The sequence below is a fragment of the Vulpes vulpes genome, chromosome 1 (assembly GCF_048418805.1).
Source record: "Vulpes vulpes isolate BD-2025 chromosome 1, VulVul3, whole genome shotgun sequence".
In the NCBI taxonomy this organism is placed as follows: Eukaryota; Metazoa; Chordata; class Mammalia; order Carnivora; family Canidae; genus Vulpes; species Vulpes vulpes.
In genome coordinates, this window is record NC_132780.1 from 192,286,600 (window position 1) to 192,301,546 (window position 14,947).

The window sequence follows — 14,947 nt, forward strand, 5'->3', positions numbered from 1 at the left end:
CAAAGAATCAAGCATAAGAAAGATGTTATCATCCTATTCACATAACTGCTCCTCTACTCTTAAGACACGTGTATGGTCTCAAAAGTCCAAGTCCTACAAAATTTCAGTGGTAGCTCCTTCCCTATAATGATTATCCTATCATATGAAGCCCACTGCTTAAATGTCAGGTAGATATTGATAGTTTATGACTCCTTTAACACAGGAAGAGGACTCCTTTAACATAGGAGAAAATTGCTATAGTTGGGAGCAAAAAGAGAAAAGATCAAGACTTAGCTCAGAGGTCCTGGATTACATTCATGCCTCTGGAAGCTATTTGTCCATCAAATATATGGAGTATCTAACAATGTAGTAGTTGGTCCCCCTTATCCATGGGGGATATGTTCTAAGACTGTTCCAGGTATGCCTGAAACCGCAAGTAGTACCAAACTCTACATACACTGTGTTTTCTCCTAAACATACATACATACATACCTATGATAAAGTTTCATTTATAAAGTAGGCACAGTAAGAGACTAACAACAATAACTTACAATTATAACAAAATTTATAATAATGAAAGTTATGTGAATGTGTTCTCTCTCAAAGTATCTTACTGTACTGTACTCACCCTTCTTGTGATAACGTGAAATGATAAAAATGCCTATGTGATGAGATGAGGTGAGGTGAATGACATAAGCATTATGACATAGTGTTACACTACTACTGCCAACCTTCTAACAGTATGTCAGAGGAGGATCATCTCCTTCCAGATCGTGGCTGACTGAGGGGAAATGAAATTACAGAATGCAAAACCACAGATAAAGGGGGGAGTACTGTACTAAAGGAAAAGTTTTATCAAAACTCATTAAATACAACAAGCTCATAGCAACACGTAACTATAAAAGTGGTATCACACATAAAACATTAACACCTCAAAACCTAAAACAAAGATAGTGAACACAATTACTTTCACATAAGCTCTCTAAAAGGAAAAATAATTTTTTTACTCTTTAATAAAAGACTCTCCGATAAATACTGACAAAGTAAGAACATTATATATTTAAGCCAAAATCATTACTCTGTAGTAACAGGGAGCAATGGTCAAAACATTATTCACTGATATAGAATGCAAACTTAGAGGATACAAAACATATGAAATACAAAAATAACCGCCACACAGGATGGATGAAAACAGCAGCTGAAGGATGATGGCTAAGCAATCATTTACTTATAAAAGTTAAATTGAAGTTTCCCATCTTTTCCAGAGTTTTTCCTTTCGGGGTGGTTTTGTACCCCTCCACCCCAAGACATCTGGCAGCATTTTATAATAATCACATACTATAAATAATCACTAGAGGGAATGCTACTAGCACTAGCAGGTAGAGGCCAAGGCTGCTGCTAAAAATCCTATAATGTACAGGGTAGCCCTCCCACAACAAAAAATTATCTAGGCCAAAATATCAATAGAGCCCTTGTTAAGAAGCCCTACTTTACACTGATTAAACTGAAAAGCCTAGTGTCAGTCATGAATTCTTTATAATAATGTGTAACTAATACACATAAAGCAATGCAATTTCAATATCCAACTATAATAGAGATAGAACTGTCAAGAATATAGATATATCCTATTGCTACTCACCCACAATCTTTCCCCCTCCTTCCTTTCCCTCTACTCTCCTGATCCTTGCTCCTCTTATACATCTTTTAAGCCACCTTCCCATTCCAAAACCTCCAATTCTTCTGAGAAATAAAAAGAAACAGAAAACATTGACTTATCTATGCTGCCTGAGGTCTAGAACTATTCAAGAGTCATGAGTCTGATATATGATCATGAAGCTCATCAATACGGTTTTTATTTAAAAATGAATGCTATAAAGAACTTTGTCATCCTTTCCCAGGACTGCCTCAAAAGGTTGGGAGACATGACCTATAACTCAATACAAAATCTCCTTGTTTCCAAATCAATACAAAATATCACTTTGTATGTTTCTAAACCATTACGAAAAATCTACTCACTTGTGAGAATTCATCAACACGAAGTGAGTTCCAAAAGTTCACTCATTTCTATGTGATACTTATATTCAAGTCAGCTGCATTTATTAAACATCTACTAGCTTCCTTTTTTATGAATCTCTTTTAAAACTCATTTTAATACTCCCAGATTTAGAAAGCAAGTCTACTTTTAACCTATTTATATTTTTCATATTTAAGTCTTGACATTTTCATTCAACTACATTCATATGGCAGCATTTCAACACCTGTATCTCAGCATACTTTGAACCATTTTTTATATTCTTCTCTATAATTTGTCCAATTTCATAAAATATTTTTGGAAGCACAATTTACAAAACTCCCAGTAACAGAGGAAGTACAGAAATACATCATCTCTACATGGATAAGCCCAGATTCAGGATTTATTTTTAATACATTTCTTAAGAATTATACAATATCTAAATTATTTTTCACCTAAAAAGGAAATCAAGGCTAGATAAAATATGCGTATGGCACATGATCAACTAAATGTGGCAATCAGTTTGAAAGATGCCATTTTAGGTAATCATGTATATATAAAGATCTGTTATAAAAATTTTGGAGATAGAAACAAAATTGAATAGTGTCACAGAGTGACTTATTCATAAGGGACTCTTACACATATCTGGAAAAAAGGAAAAAACCATAGCCAAATACACTATTATTATGCCATAGAAAAATCTATTGTTGAAAATATATACAAATTGGTCCAGTCTCCCATGCATCCAAAAGAAGGTAGGAATATTTTCAGTAAAATATTTGAATAATAGTTTAAAATTCACTGTATTATATGAGCTAGACTAGTGATTTTTTCTTTATATAACTTTTTAAAAATTGCTTCAGGGCACTATACCTTCATAAAGCTAGCATATACTCAATGCTTAATAATGCAGAAAAATTCACTCACCATTTCAGTGGTGTGCCTTCATATTCAAACCATATCTCACTAATGTCTTCTTGTCTCATAACCTTCTGAAAGTGCTTTTTCACTTTGTCAGTTACCAACGTCAAATAACTTACTCTTGGCAAAAGCAACTGAAATGAAAATTTGTAAAACCGTATTTATTTACTATTTTTTCAAAAAAATAAATACTAAGTAGGTTTTTGAATTTTAAGGAAAAACAGCCATGTTCTTTGCATTATTTTGAATATTCCACACAAACTCAACTCCTTTTTTATAGTAATTCAAAGGCTAAAGGTTAAGACTCTAAATTTCTTATGAGGTCATTACTTTAAGCACAGTTTATAGCATAAGTACCTAGAATAAACAATACAAATCTATGTAAAATCTTTCTGTAATACTTTTATCCAAATAAAAATACAGTAATCAGATGTCATGCTATTTAGCATACTTGTTATTTCTATGAAATTAAAAAATTAGTTTGATTCACCTGAATTAAATTGTTTTGAGAAAATAATAAACTCAGTCCTAATGTACATCTTGACTTATCAATCAGATAAGTCTTCTCAATTGGTCCATCATGTTTTGATAATCTACCATGTATTAGCTTAGTTGTAATGAAGAACACTAAGACAAAGATAAATCTGTCCTCTCTTTATGACGCTAAAATAAAGGTAAAAAAAGTTTTCAAAGAAAGTACTTACAAAAATACTTCAGTGTAGCTACAGAAAAGACTTTAAAAGTCAAATAGAAATTTTTATTTGAAGAATAGGGGCCCACTATGATACCATGAATAAAAGATGGCACAATGAGAAGCTATTTGAGGAATATTCTAGCAGTGGTACGTAAGAGACTGAAAGAAAATTATAAACTGGAAATCTGTTAAGGAAATATTACATGAAGGGATGAGTGTGAAGGAATGGAAAGATGAAAAAGGTCTGGAAATCAGAACAGATTTTAGTTATTACTGAACAAGAAACTGAAAGAAAGAAAAAAGTTAAAGATGACCATTGAGGTACACACTTATATCTTTAAAGGGCAGTAAGGCACAAGTTTAAGGTATAATGCTGTAAACTGGTGATCTTGCCACTGTCCAGCAATTCCCTCAATTCTGTCTTTATGAAGCCTGGGCCTACTTGGACTTTGGAGAGAAAAATCTAGGAGGGAATGCTGGACTAGGTAAAGCCTCAACTGGCATAGTTATGAAGGCCATCGTTGTTTTTCTCCCACCAAACGATAACAAGAAAGAAAACGTAAGAACGCATTTAAGAAAATGGGTTAGAGTTTTATAAAGAACACACAGTGGATGAAAGGAGGAAAGTGGCAAAAATTCACGTTTTCCCAGAAGATACTCTAACTTCTTAGAGTATCTTGCTTTTCTAAGCTTCTGTCTTTTGCTGATAAAACTGTTTTGTTACTCTTTCAGGTGCTTTTGAGAGGCTAATTCTGCATCATTTTTCATGCTGTTTATTCAAAGTTATGTCTTTTGGTCAATAAACCAAGTAGAATTACGGGGCTGGGGAATACATACAAATGGAAATACTCTGAGTAAAGGACTAATATTTAATCACTGAAGATCAAGGTAACAGGTCCCAATTAGGCAAGAGAACATGACAGTGGTCCTGAGGACAACTGGGTACAAGGGGTAGGAAGTAGCTGGCATGCTCCAGTATGGAATAAAAGATACTTATTAATACTAGAAACAAGCTTTTGGATAGCAATGTGAAGTCAACAAAATAGAAGTTCCTCTTTTATAAAGAAATAACCAGAATGTAGATTAGGGAAGAAAAGAAAAAGGAAACTAATACTGTGTAGAAGAAAAAGCACTTGTTGTTTTACAGAAAATAGTATCACTTCTATTTTACATGCAGTTTAAATAACTTGCCAAAATCACATTCTATTAAATAAATGGCAAAAAAAAAATGATTCAATAAGATCAGAAATGATAGAATCAAATATAGATGTAACACGGATGTCTCTAAGAAATTAAAACAGCATGATTAAATAGCCATTTTTAAAAAATAAATAATTACACAGTTGACCCTTGAACAACGTGGTAATTTGGAGTGCCAACACCCACACAGTTCAAAACTCCACATATAACTTTTGACTCCCCCCAAAACTAACTAATAGCCAACCACTGACTTTACTAATAACATAAATGTCAATTAACAGATATTTTGTATGTTATATGTATTTTATACTGTAGTCTTACAATACAATAAAGAAAATGCTATTAAGAAAATCATAAGGAAGAGAAAATACATTTACAGTACTGGGCTGTAAAAAAAAAAAATTTTTTTAAAAACCAGCATAAGCACATCCACACAGTTTAAACCTGTTAAGAGTCAACTATGATCTATTTGTCTAATAAGTTCTATACTAGTAAGTCCAGAACTTTTAACTTAAAATGTGTGTTGGGCATTAACTGGTAATCTATTCTACAGAGAATATTAACATACTAACTGACAGAGGTTATAAGAAAAGAGGACACATCAGGACTGATGAGCATGGATAACAGCTTCTGATTTTGGGGTGCTGTACTACATGTCTAGGGTTCAAAGGTGCTGAAAAGTCCACAAATGATTTTCATGAAATGAAAACTTCTCTACAATAAGGAATGAGGAACATTAAAATATAAACTCCATTAAGACAGGGATTTGTGTTGGTTTTGTTTACTACTACATTCCAAATGCTCAAACTAGTGTCTGCTTTATAGTAGGCACACAATAAATATTTGCTGAATGAATCGGAGATCCCAAACGTTAAATGACAAAAAGCCAAAAATGATAATTCACAAAGAATTTTCATTCTTAAGATAGAATCTAAACTGAAATGTACTTGGGTCTTCTGCTCTAAATTGGCCTATTGGGGGCACCTAGGTGGCTCAGTGATTGAGTGCCTGCCTTTGGTTCAGGTTGTGATCCTGGGGTCCTGGGATCGAGTCCCACATCAGGCTCCTCAGAGGGAGCCTCCTTCTCCCTCTGCCTACATCTCTGCCTCTCTCTCTGTGTATCTCATGAATAAATTAAATCTTTAAATAAATGAATAGGCCTGTTGGCATAATCTGTAACTAAGATAAATACCTATAGGAGCATTTAGAAATAACACTAAGATTTGATAATGACTATACTAAAATAAATGTAGATACAACTTATCTAATAAATATTTAAGTAAAAATGGAAAAAAAATACATTAAGATCACCTCCTCTTGTTTTCTATATCCAGATAGTACCACTCACTGATTTTTTTGGTGTAGCTGATGGGTTTGTTTTAATTATGGTAAAATACATTTAGCATAGCATTTGCCATTTTTGCCATTTTTAAGTGTATAGTTCACTGGCATTAAATACATTCACGCTGCTGTGCAACCATCACTACTTTATCCATCTTCAGAATTTTTCATCATCCCAAACTCAAACTCTATACCAATTAAATAGTAACTCCCCCAATTCTTCTCTTCCCAAAGCCCCTGGACTATTCTAGGTACCTCGTGTAAGTAGAATAATGAAATATTTGGCTTTTTGTGTCTGGCTTATTTCAGTTCCATTAGTTTCTTTGAGGTTAAGTTCTTTTAATATGAAAAAGATTAGCCCCCTCTGGGGAAACTGTCAGCTATATGGAATCTATTGTTTTCTCATTCTTCATTTACCACTATCATGTACTCAGTGAGTACCACACATTTGATTCATTTTTTTTCTATATAGCTTGTAAGGAATACATGTTTTATATAGCTGTATTGATTACTTATGTTTCTTAAAAAGGCAGCTATAATATTATTTATGCCAAACCCTATTTTGTCCAAAAACTCTCAATTCTAAAATTGGTGACTTATTTACCTAGCACAAAAACAGAATTAAAATATATGAGAATTCTGTTCCATTTCAATGTGTGAGGCATCATAGCAGGCAATGAAGATAGAGCACTGAATGAAACAAGAGCTTTCACAGAGCTAACACACTAGAAAGATAGTCAAAATAAAATTACAAATGTGATGAGTGCAAGGAGGACTAAAGAATGTCACAAGAGCAAGCAGCAAAGGAATTTAACTTCATCTAGGGGCTTAGGGAAATCCCTGACAGGAAGTCTATGTTAAGGCAACAGCTAGGAGGTAAAGAAGAGGGAACCAAACATGGGTGTTGTGGATGTGTGGTTGTGAGTAGGGGTGGGAGATCCTGCTGCTCACCCCACACAGAGGAAACCACGAGAAGGCATGGAATGAATTCAAAAAGACAAAGATTGACACATCTGAGGAACCAAAAGAAGTTGAAAATGACAGGAATATAGAGGGTTGAAGCAGAACAGCACTGAAGAAGCAAGGGACCAGACTACAGAGAACGCTGTACACTACATGAAGGATTCTGAAGATGATGAAAGGCTACTAAAGGTTTTGGGTAGGCAGGTGACAGGATCAGATATGTGTTTTGAAAAGATTACTCCAACTGCAAACTGAAAATGTTGAAAGAAGGCAAGAATGAAACCAGGGAAATTGCTTAGTACTATGAAATCCCATCAGTTTTTACACGGTAGTCTAAACTAGACTTAGCAATGTGTGTGAAAGAAACTGGGTAAGTGTCAGAGATATGTGAGATGTAAAATCAGATGGACTAGGTTACTGACTGAATGTCTGGAATATGGAAGAAGGAAGCAACAAGGATGAGTCCTTTCTTAATTACTGGTAAGAGTAATTAACTGGGTGGTAGGTCTACTTTCAAAAACAGGAAGGAATTATGGCAGATGACATTCTGTCTGGAGGTAACAAAGATGAGTAGTTTCAAACACACTCCGTTCGATATCCAGCAGACATATAGGTCTGGAACTCAGGAGAAAAATCTTGGGAGTTGTCAAAATATGCTTAACAAAGAGATAAAAATGAACAACTCCAGAGGGGGGAAGTGAAGTGGGGGAGGGGGTATGGGGGAAGGCCCCAAGGAATGCCAACATAAAGGAATAAGCAAAAGGAGGGAGATGTGGCAAAGGAGACCAAACAAACAAACAAACAAAACAACCCAGAAAGGTAGAAGCAAAACCAGAATGATGAGACACTGCAGAGCAAGAGAGAACAGTGTCACAAAATGGAGAAAATAGCCAACAACAGCATCAAAATACCACTGGGAGATCAAGCAAATGAAAATTCAAAAACAGACTCAAGGTTTGGCAAAAAAGATGTCATTAGTGACTTCAAGAATGGTTCTGTTGGAATAGTGTGAAACTCACTGCAGTAAAGTAAGTAGAAGGTGGAAAGGAGACAACAAGTACAGACAGCCTTTTAATAAGTCTGGCCATGAAGGGAAAGCAAGAGCATGAAAGAGAAATGGGGAAACAGAGGGTTGTTTTAGGGTATGAAGAATTTAAGACAATATAAATGCTGCAAAAAAAGGAGCTGGTAGGTAGAAGTTGAAAGTAAAAGAAAGAGATTGAAGGCAGAAGAATATCAGAAACCACTAGCTTCCTGAGAAGACCATAGATGGGATCCAGAGCACAGAGAGAAGGCTGGACCTCGCCTATGAGGAAGGACACCTCTTCCATTAAAACAAGAGAGAAGGGACACCTGGGTGGCTCAGTGGTTGAGCATCTGCCTTCGGCTCAGGTCATGATCCCCGGGACATGAGATCAAGTCCCACATCGGGCTCCCCACGGGGAGCCTGTTTCTCCCTCTGCCTATGTCTTTACCTTTCTCTGTGTCTCTCATGAATAAATGAGTAAAATCTTTAAAAAACAAAACAAGAGAGAAGTCAATGTGTGTGAGTGCAGATACATTCAGAAGACTTGGTGACAGAAGGCTAAGGAAGCAGGAAGAGAGGTTACCTCTTAAGAGTGAAAAATAAGGTCAGGCTCAGAGAAATAGCCTTGAAGAAGAACAGACAGCTGACCAAGTAAACATAAAAGGACTACTGTGTAATGTTTAGGGTCCACTCAGATTTATGACCATCTGCCTGACTGCGTGATTTCCTCTTGTGTAACAAGTCACAAAATATAAATGCAAACTACTATGTATGTTTTTATATTAGATATCTAAATGAAAGGCAACAGTCTAAATGAACATAACAGAAACAATAGAAACTGAAAGCTGCCTAGCTTCTAACAATTTTTCTTTCTAATATTCCCTGCAAACTAAGATAAAATTTTCTGACATAAATATGGGATGTAGTCTGAAAGGAGATTTATGCAGAGGCAACAAAACAAACTGCAGAAATAAACATGAATATATTTAACATTAATATTTTTTCCATTGGAAACAGAAAGACTCTTTGAATATTAATTTAATTTATAAATTTGGTATGAGTAAATATTTTAAAATCTAGTTTCTAAGAAATAAAGAATAAGCACTATAAGAAGTAAACTGTAGAGGTGTCTGGCTGGCCCAATCAGTATAGCTTGTGACTCCTGATCTCAGGGTTTTGAGTTCAAGCTCCATGTTGGACATACAGATTATTTTAAAAATAAAATCTTTAAAGAAAAAAAACTGCGTTCTCATTCACCTATCCTTTCTACACATCCACCTGAATACAAGCGGACTTTTCAAGGTCATGATGATAATCCTGTTATATCACCTCACCTGAGCTTTGAGATGTCTGGAAAAGAGGTTTACTGGCTCCCGGGCTATGATATTTTTACCTCATTTCTTCCAGAATCCTCAAAATATTATAATTATTATAAACCAAAGCAATTAAAAATACTTTCAAGCACAATTTACAACCAAGACACATGTAAACTAAAACCAGATTGGCACCACCATTCTCATCTATAATTCTAAGACTAACCCCTGCTGTTTTTGTATATTTTCCTCCTGCATGTAGTAACTTATGAGTAAGTGTGTACATATGTAAAAAGCAAAATCTGGATGATGCTACATGGTTTGAAACTGCAGCTTTTTGTTTAATATTATATGACTGTCACCCAATATTTTTCAAAAACATAATCATAATTACTATGAGTTTCTTTTGGGTGAAAAGTTAGGGAAAAATATATTTAAAAAAACAATTACCAATTAGACAAAACAACTGTCTTCCTCCTACAGATATCCCCAATAATTGTTGCCATTTTCAATTCAACTAGAAGCAGCTAGAAAACAACTTACACTCCACTCTCACAATAGTCTTTTCATATTTAACAGATTCATACATAAAGGAGAAATATTATATTTTTTACTTGGATATTTTTTAACTGCAGGAAGCTGTCAAACACCATATTCTGACTTAACAGTAAAGAGACTTAAATTACATATTTCTCATTTTTGCTACTTTGACCAACTAAACACATATATTCCTTCATTTAGATACTATTAGAATGCCATTTGAGGTTAAAAGTTTTAATTAAAATAACAGAAACTAGTTTGGAAACAAAAAACATAAGTGATATCCTAACACATATTACAGAGGAGAAGCAAAAAAAAAAAAAAAAAAGTGAAATTCTTCTAAAAATAAACTGTGACCACATTTTGTTTTTAACTATGGAAATTTTTCTAAAGGCAGAAAACTGTTGAGATTTCCAAAGTTAAAATGACTCAAAAGTATATATTCACTTACAATAACCTGAATACTAGTAACAAAATACTACCCAATTTCTCTAAAATTATTTTCAGTAAGAAAACCCAGAGACGATTTAAAACAAAATCCCAACAGAACATATGAGGTTTCCATATACTGTGTGTCTACCACTTGTATGACCTATGCCAGATGCTGAGGATACACAGAGAAAAATGAAACTGTTCCTGTACCCAAAAAGTGAGTATATTTGGGGCTCCTTAAGTAGCTTCCTCCACCAGGCTGACTTCCCATGGCTGAAGCAGGCTGAGGAGCAGCACTACCTCTCAAACAGACAAGGGAGAAAGCAAAGGGCAAGCTTTATTAAAGTGAAACGAGAAAGTCCAACACCACAGATACATTTCCACTGTTCCGGATCCTCCTAGGTAAATAATATCATATGTACCCAAGACAAAACTAAAATAATGATAACTGAGAGTATCTTTACCTATTAGGGCCTATTCAGTAAAAAAGGCAGGATACTAGTATTTCTGATTGACAGATGCTTAAGTTTGGATTATATGTGCGTTTAGAAAAGGAAAAAAAGGCAGGCTAAAATCAGAAGACACTTGATATTTTTTTAAGAACAGATGACACTAATTCAAACCTGTAAGTCTACATTCAGCAATTTGGTATTAAATAACATTTTATATAAATAATATACATCAGCTTATCAACATATGAAAACACACACATTCATATGTTCACTGAGCTATAAAAAATAATTTGGTAAACAGTTACTTGGAACCATTTAAATATAAATATAGAAAAATCAAATCTGAGCCTATTATTTTCAAAATTGTTCCTATAGCACATAACTTATGATTCCATTATCACATATTTTATATGTATATATTCATGAGAAAAACGAAAGTCAAAGGTCCCATAATCAACATGTCAACAGTAGTTTTTTTCCTCTGGGTGGCAGTATTAGAGGAAATTTTTATTTCCTTCCTTTTGCTGATCTGTGTTTTCTAATTTTTTCCATAATAAGCAAGTATTAATTGTATATACAATGTTGGATAACAGCCTCCAGGTTCTTAGCTTCACTTAAAAAAATGGAAAAATTAGATATCCCATTTTCTATTATCAACATACTTACATAATATGGTTCTGCCTCCCTCTCAGTTATCTCATCCTGATACAGGGTGAAGCAAGTTGGAATTCGTCCAAACCACACATCTCGAAGCACATCTTTGTCATCTGTCATTCTTCCAGTGGTTAAAGCAGTACATATAGGCTAAATTCTTTTTTCATCCAAAGCCAAACTGAAAATAAAATGAAGAGCATTAGTCAAATTCTTGTAAGGATAAATGAATATGTTCTAAAACAAAGATTATAGTAAAAAAAAAAAACGAATGCCATAAAGATTATTGACTTCAAAAAATTGTGATCAGCATTCTTTAAATGAATGTAAAATCAGTACAAATTTTAAATGCAGAGATATTATTTATTTAAAAGGATCATAGAAGTAAATAATTCAAAACTACGTGTGCTAACTCATGCAACTAATGAACCACAGCCAAAGTGAAGCTATACTTGTTTCATTCTCTCAAGCCCCAGGAGAGTCTATAGCTCATCTAAAGTGAAGTCTTTCTTTATCCTTATAGCCCTTATACCCCAACTCCAAACTCTCATCCCTACAATCATCCCTGCCCTACCTAATATAGTCAACCTCTACTACTCTCCATCCAGATAGTTTGCTCCTGCTGGAAAAAACAACAACCACAACAAACCTCCCTCATCCTGGTAAGAAATCTTTGTATAGATCTATTTCCACTCTAAATTTTACCCTGTCCATGGTTTGATTCCACCAATATTTCCAGTCTTACTTACTATATTTCTTTTTATAAACCTAGCAAAACTGGCAATTTAAATACCTTGCTCTCTGTCCTACCATCTCCCTGACTAATACGCTCATTCTCACCTGTACAAACCCGTACACCTACCCACTCTGCAAACCCGGCTCCCAGTCCTCTGCCACAATGAGTAGTAGTAAATGTTTCTACTCTGAACTTAAAATATTTCCTATACCACAAAGATAGCAGTAAATCTGCAAACTGAAATATTTGGGGGATGACAGAAGAATACGACTTTTGACCTCTGTAAAATCCAAGTGTCTTCCAGCACTAATATTCCACAACTGGGTAACAACACAGTACACAGTATCAGTAAATGTAAAAATAAACAATGTCGGTACCTGGACACTGAGATTCAATATCCTTCTACTCATATTTATTTTTATATATCCATCTTTCATAAACCAGCATATCCTATGGAAACATTTGAAATAACCGTATCAGTTTAGTTAAATACCAATTGCTAACACTGAAGTATTCAAAGAGCTTTTTCTCTCTTTTCTTATCCACTAACCAATGCCAAGTGCATCAAGACTACTATAAATTAATTAAAGAGAACGACTCAAGGAGAGTTCTAAATATTGTATCATTATACTTAAGTGCACCTTAGAGGTCAACTGAATGCAATGTTATCTACACGGAAATAAACTGAAAGAGGTGAAAAAAAATCTGTCCAATTTTGTAGTATCAATGTAACAGTCAAACCAGGAACCAGGATAAACTTTATAAGACCACTAAAGTAACAGTGAAACCAGGGTAACAGCTCTGGTCACTGAGTTACTGAACTGAGTCTAGTGCTCTTTCCAACAATTACAGTGTTTTAATTTTTATTGAAGTATATCCATAAAAGTCACCATTTTAAGCAAACGATACAAGCATTCACACTTCATATATAATTCCACCCTGATATGCTTCCAATTCAAACACAGTGAGTTTCTCTGCAGAGAATTCCCAAGTTTACTATCACACAAAAGTAACTCACTGAAAATAGAAAAGATCTCACTACTTCCTGATTACATTAATATTTTGATCATCATGAATAAATTTACTGATGACAGGAAATAATGAAATTTAAGTTATAGCAAATAAAACTCTCAAGTTGAATCTAGAGACACCTGGGTGGCTAAGCAGTGGAGCGTCTGCCTTTGGCTCAGAGTGTGATCCTGGAGTTCCGAGATCGAGTCCCATATCGGGGTCCCTGCATGGAGCCTGCTTCTCCCTCTGTCTCTCTGCCTCTGTCTCTGTCTCTGTCTCTCTCTCTCACTGTGTCTCACGAATAAATAAAATCTTAAAAAAAAAAGTTGAATCTAATACAAAGCTGGTAAGCAGCTTATGTAAAACTATGACACACCCAATTAACCATTAGCTACAAAGATTCCTCTCACTCACACAAGAAAAAAACTTGAGGCAAAGGGCTACTTTCCTAAGAGATTTTAAGAACACTTAAGTACAATTTTAAAGTTGAAAGTCACTATCAGTATTGTCACATTGGATAATTTTTCTGCCTCAGAAAAAAAATAGACAGACAATATAATTTAAAAGAAAATTAAAAATTAAAGTGGGTATGGCCACCCAAGTAAAGTCCATTTCTACCAGATCTTCCCTTCTCTCCAACCACTGTCCTCTCCAGAAGGAATAATAATCTGATTTGTCAAATTCCAACACACGCCTTTTTTATTAATACGTAGGGGTCACCATAAATAAAAATATCAAATATTGATACTGGCTCCCTTCTCTCCCTGCTACTCTACCAGATGACAACACTTGACCACCCTGTTATTTCTTTCCATGGCATTTTCTTCTGCTTCTTCCTTTCATGTGTCAGGAACAGTAAAAAGAAATGACTAATGGCTCCCTTTTCTCTTTATTTCTGGGAGTCTCTCCCCAACAGAGATAGAAGCATGGACTTATCTCTTACTGGCTTTACACCTAAAATCCCACTGCAGAACTTTGACAACCTGGGCTGGAATATAAGACTTTACCAAAGTTCTGACATAGGATTTTAGGCACAAAACCGGTGACAGTACCTTATTTCCCATATGCCATTGTTTCTTATGTATATATGCCTTGCAGGACCTCAAGGGAAGAACTGACTGAGCCAAGGAAGCTGAAGGTGTAATGTGGCAGTCGATATAAATTTTACAAAACAACAGAAACTTCTAAACAGATTTATGAAAACTTCAAACACGGCTACTAACTGCGTCAAAAATACACAGATCCAAATTTATAACAACATAAAATGTTAGTCATTCAATATTCATCTGAATATGAATAAATATTCATCTACAATGAATTATGTAAGAAAGCATGCAAATACACTCAACTAAAAAATGTGTCAGAAAACTAAAAAATGTGTCAAAAAACTAGTTGATACATGGATAAAACTAAAGGATGTGAGTATTCCATCAACTTTTTTAAAACAGAGGCAGGAAAACAAAGGTGATGGTAGTGACCATAACAATTATAACTTTTTAAAAACCTCAAGCATTGTCCAGAGGATATTATCTCCTAATCTACTAAATATACCATAAACTTTCATATCTTCTCCATGGCTCTGCTAATGATGGTGGTTCCTTACCCTAAAGTAGCCTTCCCTAGCTTGTCTTCTGACTTAAACATCTTTCAGGACCCAGCTGAAGATAGCCTTTCTT

At 34.6% G+C, this 14,947-nt stretch overlaps 1 protein-coding gene across 6 annotated transcripts in view; it reads right to left on the reverse strand.

Annotated features, from left to right (window-relative positions):
* Positions 1–14,947, reverse strand: part of ATG5 (autophagy related 5) — a 124,903-nt gene that overhangs the window by 103,716 nt on the left and 6,240 nt on the right. For 3 of the 6 annotated variants that reach the window (XM_072738155.1, XM_072738171.1, XM_026005767.2), the window contains exons 2-3: positions 11,540–11,705; positions 2,918–3,045 (exon numbers count right to left, since the gene is read on the reverse strand). In XM_072738155.1, the coding sequence (XP_072594256.1) occupies positions 2,918–3,045; positions 11,540–11,647 (236 nt within the window). In that variant the 5' untranslated portion in view covers positions 11,648–11,705. Of the gene's footprint in view, positions 1–2,917; positions 3,046–11,539; positions 11,706–12,637; positions 12,718–14,947 lie in introns of those variants that run through there. The other 3 variants (XM_026005766.2, XM_026005765.2, XM_072738169.1) reach the window with 3 other exon arrangements.